This window comes from Myotis lucifugus, unplaced genomic scaffold (assembly GCF_000147115.1).
Source record: "Myotis lucifugus unplaced genomic scaffold, Myoluc2.0 scaffold_793, whole genome shotgun sequence".
NCBI lineage: Eukaryota > Metazoa > Chordata > Mammalia > Chiroptera > Vespertilionidae > Myotis > Myotis lucifugus.
Window position 1 is genome coordinate 8,250 of NW_005871841.1, and position 8,484 is coordinate 16,733.

Here is an 8,484-nt window from a genome sequence, read left to right on the forward strand (position 1 = left end):
GCATTTGGGGACGATTGAGTAACTGCTATTAAAATTTTAAAAATTAATTTCCAGGGGCTGAGTAATATTTTTTCTGGAAAGGGGGCGGTAGGCCAAATAAGTTTGGGAACCACTGATGTAGAGGAAGTAGCAAGTGGAGGTCGGGTCAGCTCCCACTTACAGCTTTTGACCCTGGTCCCTGGCAAGAAGTCTGGGTGAGGGGGGGCAGGTGGGAGCTGAGAGCTGATCTGGATCCATCCACCTTGGTTTGCTGATGAGTTTTAATTGACAAGATCTACAGGCTCATTTCACAGCTGGTTACAGGATGGTTGATGGGTGGATTCCCAGTTCTGTCTTGAGATTTAAGTGAAGTGGGGAATGGTTAGTGGCCATGGAGTAGCGCCCCTCCCCCTGGGTCTGGGGGATGAAGAAGTGGTCAGGAGGGAGCAGGCTTCCCTTTTCCTGGCTGAGACGCTTTCTCAGACAGGGGAGGAAGTGGCTGAGTCTTGGGAAATGAAGAACACGAAGTTGAGCAACCCCTCAGTGGTGCAGCCACCTTGCGTCCTGTGGTTGGTCCCCGTCTGGGAACTTTTGGGCTCAGTCAAGTGCACAGTGACAGTGGCCGGGCAGTAGGCCCTCCCTCAGCCCGAGGTTGCCACTTGCATACTTACTGCCTCGATGGCAGTTCCCTGGGATCCTTGCAGTCAGCGGGGTCCCTGTGGCGGGGTCTGTAAGTCAGCTGAGTAACGATGCAGTTCCTGGAAGCACTTAACTTCCAAAAGGTCCCAGGAGCTGCTGGGGGCACGTCAGGTCTCCAGGCTGGCAGGGGTCACTACCTGAGTGTCCATGGCGGCAGCTTTCACGCCTTTTAGGGTCCCTGCAGGGACCTCCCTGGAGTGTGGGGTCTGGGTCTTTGCTGGGCTAGTGCATGGCCAGAGAAGCATACAAGCTGGGCTCTTCTCGGGGCTCCTCTGATGGGGAGGAAGGGGGTGCACTTGACTCCTGGCTGAGGGTCAAGGGCTTGAGCTGGGCGTAGGTCACATCCTGGGGGTCTTCAGGTGCCGCAGCCTGTGGTGGGGAGAATGAAGACACGTGGTTGGGGTGGGGGAGCCTGAGGCCAGGGAGGAAAGGACACAGTCCTGGGGCCTTAGTGGCCAGGGCTCTGCTGGACACAGTGAGGGGTGGTCTCCTTGGCTCTAGTCTTGTCCTGCACCAGTCACCGTGTCTTTGGGGGTCTAGGGGAGGAGGGATGTGAGGTTGGAAGGTTGGAGGTGTGAGTCTGGTGCTGGGGAGACAGGAATTGGGCGTGGAGCCGTCACCATGGGGGGACAGACCCCACTGCTGCCCTCAACGGAGTGCCATCCATTCCCTAGGGCAGTGATGGCGAACCTATGACACGTGTGTCAGAGGTGACACGTGAACTCATTTTTTTGGTTGATTTTTCTTGGTTCAATGGCATTTAAATATATAAAATAAGTATCAAAAATATAAGTCTTTGTTTTACTATAGTTGCAAATATCAAAAAATTTCTATATGTGACACGGCACCAGAGTTAAGTTAGGGTTTTTCAAAATGCTGACACGCCCAGCTCAAAAGGTTCGCCATCACTGCCCTAGGGTGAGCTGAGGGAGCCTGCCATGTACAGAGCCTGTTGGCACTGGTGTGGCTCCTGGGCCAGGCAGGAGGATGGACCCAGCGAGGGCTGAGGGAGGCTTTAGGACCCTGTGTGTGGGTTTTAGAAACATCCTCTGCAGGCCCAGAGCTTGGGTTTCAGCCCCTTGTGTGGGGCTCAGACTGCCCCTGCGTTCACTGGATGTAGTGTGTGAACCCTACAAGTGTGCTCAGGGCCAGATGGAGCTCACCTGACTGTCCAGTTTTCTGTCCCGCTCAGGCTGTGTGTCTTTTGCGACAGCATCTAGTGGGGACAGAACAAGACCATCTCATCTCTTGCCAAGATTCCCTGAGATCTCACCTGGCAGAGGCTCAGTGACGTGGCCAAGGTCACACAGTAGGAGCTTCTAGCTGTCTCATCACCAAGCCCAGAAGCATTTCCAACCGATCCCCAGTCTCCACAGCCCATCCATGTTCCCTGGACCTGCCCCTCCAGCTGCTTTCTATTACACAAACGCTCTTCCTGGACCTCAGCAGCTGGGCGGGAGCTGGGGGAGGAGACAGAGCATTAGGGGGCTGAGAGGGGGCCTTGGACCGGACGGGTGGGGCTTGGGTTTTTAGGGAGAGGGCGCACCTCTTCTGCAGGCCTCTGTCTTCTTGCTCTGATGCAGCCATTGCGGGAAGGTGGGGTCAGCCTCCAGCCCCCAAGAGCCCTCCCCTGGGCCTGCACTAAGATGAGCAGAGGACCTAACAACTGAGAAGGTCACAACCCATCACACCTCCTCACAATGAAGAGAAAGCCCCTAACCGGTGTGGCTCAGTGGATAGAGCGTCTGCCTGAGGACTGAAGGGTCCCAGGTTCAATTCCGGTCAAGGGCATGTACTTTGGTTGCGGGCACATCCCCAGTAGGGGGTGTGCAGGAGGCAGCTGATGGATGTTTCTCTCTCATCGATGTTTCTAACTCTCTATCCCTCTCCCTTCCTCTTGGTAAAGAATCAATAAAATATATTTTAAAAAAATGAAGAGGAAGCCATTCTAAGTGATAAAAAACAAAACTTGCACACGTTCCCACACACCTGATAAAGCTGAAAAAGCCAAAAGAATACTCGAGACTACTTACTTACACATCCACGTTTAATCTCCCTTGGGAAACGCTGGAGGAGACTTTACCATTGACCTTCCCCATCTATTTGGTTTCACTCTGGCTGGCACCCTAAGCCCCCCACCTCTTCTGTGACCCAGGTCATCCTTACTCACCTGACGTCCTGCCTTTGCTCTGACGCCGCTGGTGTCGGAGGAGGAGGAAGAAGAGCGAGAGCAGTAGGACCAGGGCCACTGAGACCCCGATCAGGACAATCAGGTACCATTTGAGACCTTGAACATGAGTGACATCATGAATGAGCCAGTGATGCAATTTAATGAGCACCTACTGTGTGCAAGGCACTTGCTGGGGGTCTGTCACTAATTTTACCCTCACAACAGTCATCCACCAGGGATTGCTGACCTCACACATTTCGCTGAGGCTCAGAGAGGTTAGTCACGTGCCCCGGGTCACCCAGCCTGGATGGGGCAGGGCTGGGACTGGAACCCAGGACTCTGAATTTCCTTACGTGTTGTTGTTGTTATTACTTATGCTGTCTCTGTCCTTCCCAGTAGAACACCAGTGCAGAGACCTGTTACCAAACCCAGTCACCACCCCTCTCTACCCCAGATCCCTGTCTCACTCTGCAGCCTGACCCCAACCCACAGTGGAGCCTGTGCATGTGGGGCGCCTCCGGAAAGGGCAGGAGGGAGGGGCTGGGTCCTTCCTGAGCTCTAACTGGGCAGGGCTGTGTACTGAGGGCCTTCCCTGTGAGGGAGGTGGGGGCCTGACCCACAGCCCATGGACCAGGACTCGGAGGAACAGACGTGTCCAAGGTCCCACAGGCGGGAAGGAGCAGAGCTGGGATTTGAACCAGGGCTCAGGCTTCTCCTCCTGACTCCATGGCTGCTCTTTGGAAGGCTGTGGAGGAGCTTCAGACACCACTTGAGTCCCCAACACACACACACACACACACACACACACACACACACACACACACGTATAGTGGGGCCTTGACTTATGAGTGTCCCGACTAACGAGTTTTTCGAGATACAAGCTGTCTCTCAGCCAGTTTTTTGCTTTGAGTTGAGTTGCGAGCTAAAATTCGGGTTACAAGCCAGCTTCAGATACCCCACCGCTAGTTGGCGCAGGGAACGTCACAGTGATTTGACATACAAGTAATTTGAGTTATGAGCTCCGTCACGGAACGAATTAAACTCGTAAGTCAAGGTCCCACTGTATATATACACATACATACATATGCACACACAGACACGGGCACACTAAATATTCAGCCTTTGGAGAACTTGGTCCCAGTGAGGAGGAGGAACTTTCCTCAAGCCATGACCCAGGAAGTGGCTGAGCCAAGACCAACACTGAGCTCCTCCCACCCACCACCTCCCCCCAGACCCTCACTGAGTCCTCTGGGGGCCTGACTTCCCGTTGGGGGACCAATCCTCAGAGGCTCCTCAATCAGGATGGGAGGTGGGGGGTGGGGGCTGCTCCTCCCCTGGTGGTCCCCCAGCATCTCCCTCTGCCATGACTACCTACCTGTCAGCCTCAGAGCCCTGGTGCCCCAAGCGTCTCTGCCCCCCAACCTCTCTGGGAGACAGGCCAAGCCCCAGCAGGGGGGTCCTGCTCTCTCTGGGGATCCGGCCTCTGCTGGTCACACTCCTGTCTTGGTCTCTCTGGCTGAGGCCACAGGACTGGGGACTGGAGGGTCGGGATGGGTGCCTCTGGCCTTTCTCCTTCTGGTCAGCCCCATCCTCTCCAGCCACCCTCTGCCCACGGGAGCATGTCTGGGCCTCAGGGAGGATGAGGATGAGGATGAGGAGGGATGGGAGCAGTCTGGCTTTTTCCATCCCTCTGGGAGTTCAGAGTTCCCTCTGGGTGGCCCTCCACCGGGTACTCCCTCAGCCCATTGCAGCCAAGGTTCCCTGGGGACAGGGCCCTGAACTGACCTGGGGACATGGGGGCGGGGCTGGGGCTACTCACCTGAGACCACCAGCTCCAGGGGGTCGCTGGGTGGTGACCACACGTTGGAGTAGGAGCTGGAAGAACCATAGCATCTGTAGGTCCCCCCATGGGAGGTGCTCACAGGGCCTAGAGGGAAGATGGCCCGCCACCTCCCAGCATGCATCCTGGGTTCTGCTTCCATGTGTCGGGGCAGGTCAGCCCCTCCCTCCTTCAGCAGATGGAAAGGGCCCGATGTGAGGTTAGAGGTACAGGAGAGGGACACGTTCTCTCCTGAGGCCACCACAGGGCTTGGCTGGGCTGAGAGGGAGGGTGCACCGCCCACTCCTGAGGGAGGAGAAAAGGGACCGTCACCCTCATGCCCCAGGTGTGTTCTGTGAGGGATGGGGTCCCCCTGAGCCCACACTTTATTCCCTCTGCCTGTGACCTGGAGCCCACAGTGGGGAGGGGACCCGGTGTCTCCCTTACCTGTCACCACCAGGAGCAGGGGGATACTCCGCTCAGAGAGTATGTCCCCAGTGCTGTAATATGCACACTGGTACAGCCCTGCGTGGGCTGGGGCCGTGGCTCCAATGAGGAAACCGGCCTTATTGCTGGAGTCCTGTGGGATCTTGGTTTCCCAGGGCTCAGAGCCCCTCTCTTTATACAGAAGGTAGGCACTAGCCTGCAGAGACCCCTGACACCAGATGGTCACAGAGCTCCCGTTGGTGACAATGGGGCCTGGGTCAGCCCAGATGGAGGGTTTGGGGACGTCTCCTGGAAAGGAATCAGAGCTGAAATGTCAGGGTCGTCCTTCTCCCCACCTTCTCCAGCTGTCACTCCCAGGCCCCTCCCAGTTTGGTCACCACTATTCCAACCCTGTGTCTCCCCAGCTGCCTAGGGGGGACTGTGCTGAAGCAGGAGGACAGGGGGTGGTGGGGGGGGGGGAGACTCACCTGCCTGGACCTGGTCCCACAGGCCCTGACACAGCCCTGGAAGAGAGTCCCTGTGAGAACTGTCCCCAACCGACACAGAAGCTCCAGGCCTGGTCTGGGTCCCTGAGCACTGGGGGCAGACCTGGGGCTGAGCATGTCTCCTCCCCACAAAGTCCTGTCCCCACTGAGCCTCCTGAGTCCTGGATTCTTGAAAGGCCAGGACCTGGGAGGGGAGGGGACCCCATCCCACCTCCTTTCCCCGGAACTCACTGAGGCAGAGAAGGGCAGTGAGGGTAGAAGTCATGGATCGTCCTTCCATGGTTCCCAGTGTGCAGACGATGTGTAAACTCCACAGAGCCTCCCAGGATAGGAGAATGGGGTGTGACAGGGTCCAGGCTTCATGTGACATGTCACTGGTTCCTCATCAGTGAACTCACAGGAAGGGAAGTAGCCCCTCCCTGAAGGGCAGGCCCTAGGGGACAGCAAGCTGTGGGACCTCTGAGACTGACCTGAGTCTCACCAGACCCCACACGCTCTGCCTCCACCTCATGCCAAACCCAAATCCAGACGGTGACAGCCGGCCCAGGTGAGGAGGGCGGAGGAACAGGGCAGGAGAGGACCCCACCCAATTTCTGGCCCAGTTCTGACTCTGCCTTTTCTAGAACCTCTGTGAGCTTGTGTAAGACACTTCCCTTTCCTGAGCCTCTGTAAATGCAATTGTTCTTCCCTTCTCTCACTGGCCAGGCAATGAGGAAGTACGTACTGAGCAGTGACCCTGGGCTGTCACTGGCCAGGCTCTAGAGCAGTGGTTCTCAACTTTCTGGCCCTTTAAATACAGTGCCTCATGTTGTGACCCAACCATAAAATTATTTTCGTTGCTACCTTATAACTGTCATGTTGCTACTGTTATGAATCGTCATGTAAATATCTGATATGCAGGATGGTCTTAGGCGACTCCTGTGAAAGGGTCGTTCGACCGCCAAAAGGGTCGCGACCCACAGGTTGAGAACCACTGCTCTAGAGAGTCGTAGCTGAAGCTCAGGGATCCCTTCCCTGGACTCCTGGGGCTGAGATGAATGAAGCAGATGTTACAGACATTTAGACGGCAGACAGTTCAGTTACAGTCTCGTGTACACATTGGGAGAATAAAGGAAATGAGACAGTGAGGTTCAATAACTGGTAGAGGCCATGCAACCTGGGTCCTGGCTGAAGGGGTCCTTCTTGGGGATGGACCGACCCAAGGCATGCGCAGGGAGAAGCCCAGAGGATCGGACCAGAAAGATCTGGAGCTGTCCTCAGAAATGAGAGCAGTCAGGTGAAGGCGCAGGCTGGTCACACAAGGGCTAGTGCACCATGCAAATATTTGGAATATATTCTTGAAGTCAATGGGAAAAATTTTTAGCGACAGGTTGAACGAAGATATTTCGGTTTTTAAAGGCTACCACTATGTGAAGATGTTATGCAGGCCGGCTCTGCTGAAAATTCACTCCATTAGTAATAAAACTCCAACGTTCACCTCGCTCTGGGAGGGCGTGCTGGTCAGTATTTTAAGTCATTCATGTGGTTTCTGCGTATAACTCTTACACAAACCTGTAACAGAAAGTACATTTTCAGTTGAGTGGGATGAGGCAGGACAGGCTTGGTCCAGCAGGTTGGAGAGGAGGTGGCTAGGTTCCCATTGGCTAAGGGAGCAGCAGAGGAAGGCACAGAATTTCTAAACAGCTCAGTTTCTGCGTGTGGTTTGGTGTGGAGGGGAGTGTGGGTAACTGGGTGAGTTGGGTTGTGGAGGGAGAGTCCTGTTTGCTGGGGCTGGTGTGTTTAGCTCAACCTGACCATTCACAGCCTTGAATGTCAGATGTGCAACTTGGATCTCTTTTGAAGGTGGAAACTGGTGGAGGGGGTGCAGCAGGCTGGCTCAGACCAGATAGGGTTATAGGAAGGGTCCTCAGGAGGTGGGGAGAGGAGAGACCTGCAGATGGGGTGGGGCCTGGGTTGGAGGACCAGGAAGGAGGCTGATTGGATAACACAGATGAATCATCTTGAGTCTGTGGCGAGTGGGGGGCACTGCTCAGAAGGGCTCAATGGGGCACATGGAGTGAGCTGATGGTCGATGTGAAGTGCTCTAATGAGGAAGTGAAGGCTGCTCCACTCTCCTTGGTGCCTGGAGGAGCCAGTGGGGCCATCCCAGGGAGGACACCCCAGGGGAGAGGGAGGCCTGGGAGATTCTGAGAAGACTGTTCTCCATTTTTTAGAGGAAAGCAGGGCCCCACTGGGACTGTGGACTTTCTTTGCCCACACACTTCCCTTCACTGGCTTCCTGTTTCTGTAGGTCAGCACCATCTGTTTCTTCATGGCTCTCCTTCGAAACCTCTGAGTCATTGCTGCCTTTTCTGAGCCCCTCCACCCCTGAGTAGAGCTCCTCCCTCACACTGGGAATTTGGTCTCCAGCACTGGGCAAGCACCTGCATGGGAGGCAATCCAGATTTCAACATGGACACAGACAGACTCGGGGACCTGTATGACAATTTATGTTATTGATCTCCCATCAAAGGAGAATGATGTCAATGAAGAAAAAACCCAGATTTGAACAATTAGATAGCTGACCATTTCACAAATTTGCTGAAAGTCACACATTTACACATCCAAGGTACTCAGCTATAAATATTTAAAGCCCAGCCGGTGTGGCTCAGTAGTTGAGTTGACCTATGAACATGAGGTCATGGTTTGATTCCTGGTGAGGGCACATGCCCGGTTGTGGGCTCGATCCCCAGTGTGGGGCATACAGGAGGCAGCTGATCAATGATTCTCTCACCATTGATGTTTTTCTCTCTCTCCCTCTTTCTTCCGTTCTGAAATCAATAAAAAAAGATTTTTAAAAGTTTCTCTTTTTGTCTTTAACCTTTGCCTTTTTAATCATAATGTAG

General features: G+C 54.7%; 1 protein-coding gene across 2 annotated transcripts; it reads right to left on the minus strand.

Annotated features, from left to right (window-relative positions):
• Positions 1 to 242: 242 nt before the first annotated feature.
• Positions 243 to 6,175, minus strand: LOC111823993 (leukocyte immunoglobulin-like receptor subfamily B member 3). Of its 2 annotated transcripts, XM_023747112.1 has the most exons (6): positions 5,831 to 6,175; positions 5,582 to 5,617; positions 4,668 to 4,973; positions 2,849 to 2,965; positions 1,842 to 1,894; positions 243 to 1,047 (listed from the first exon to the last, which is right to left on the minus strand). In XM_023747112.1, the coding sequence occupies exons 1-6, from the start codon at positions 5,967 to 5,969 to the stop codon at positions 901 to 903; spliced, it is 798 nt and encodes a 265-aa protein (XP_023602880.1). In that variant the 5' UTR covers positions 5,970 to 6,175; the 3' UTR covers positions 243 to 900. The 2 variants fall into 2 exon arrangements, with proteins under 2 accessions (XP_023602880.1, XP_023602881.1); XM_023747113.1 differs by lacking the exon at positions 5,582 to 5,617.
• Positions 6,176 to 8,484: the final 2,309 nt, after the last annotated feature.

Coding starts and splice junctions, on each gene's coding strand:
- LOC111823993 (XM_023747112.1), bottom strand. CDS start 5,969: ATGTCACATGAAGCCTGGACCCTGTCACACCCCATTCTCCTATCCTGG. Junction 2,966..4,667: donor CCTGGAGCTGGTGGTCTCAG/GTGAGTAGCCCC, acceptor CTCATGTTCAAG/GTCTCAAATGGTACCTGATT. Junction 1,895..2,848: donor GAGCAAAGGCAGGACGTCAG/GTGAGTAAGGAT, acceptor TGTCCCCACTAG/ATGCTGTCGCAAAAGACACA.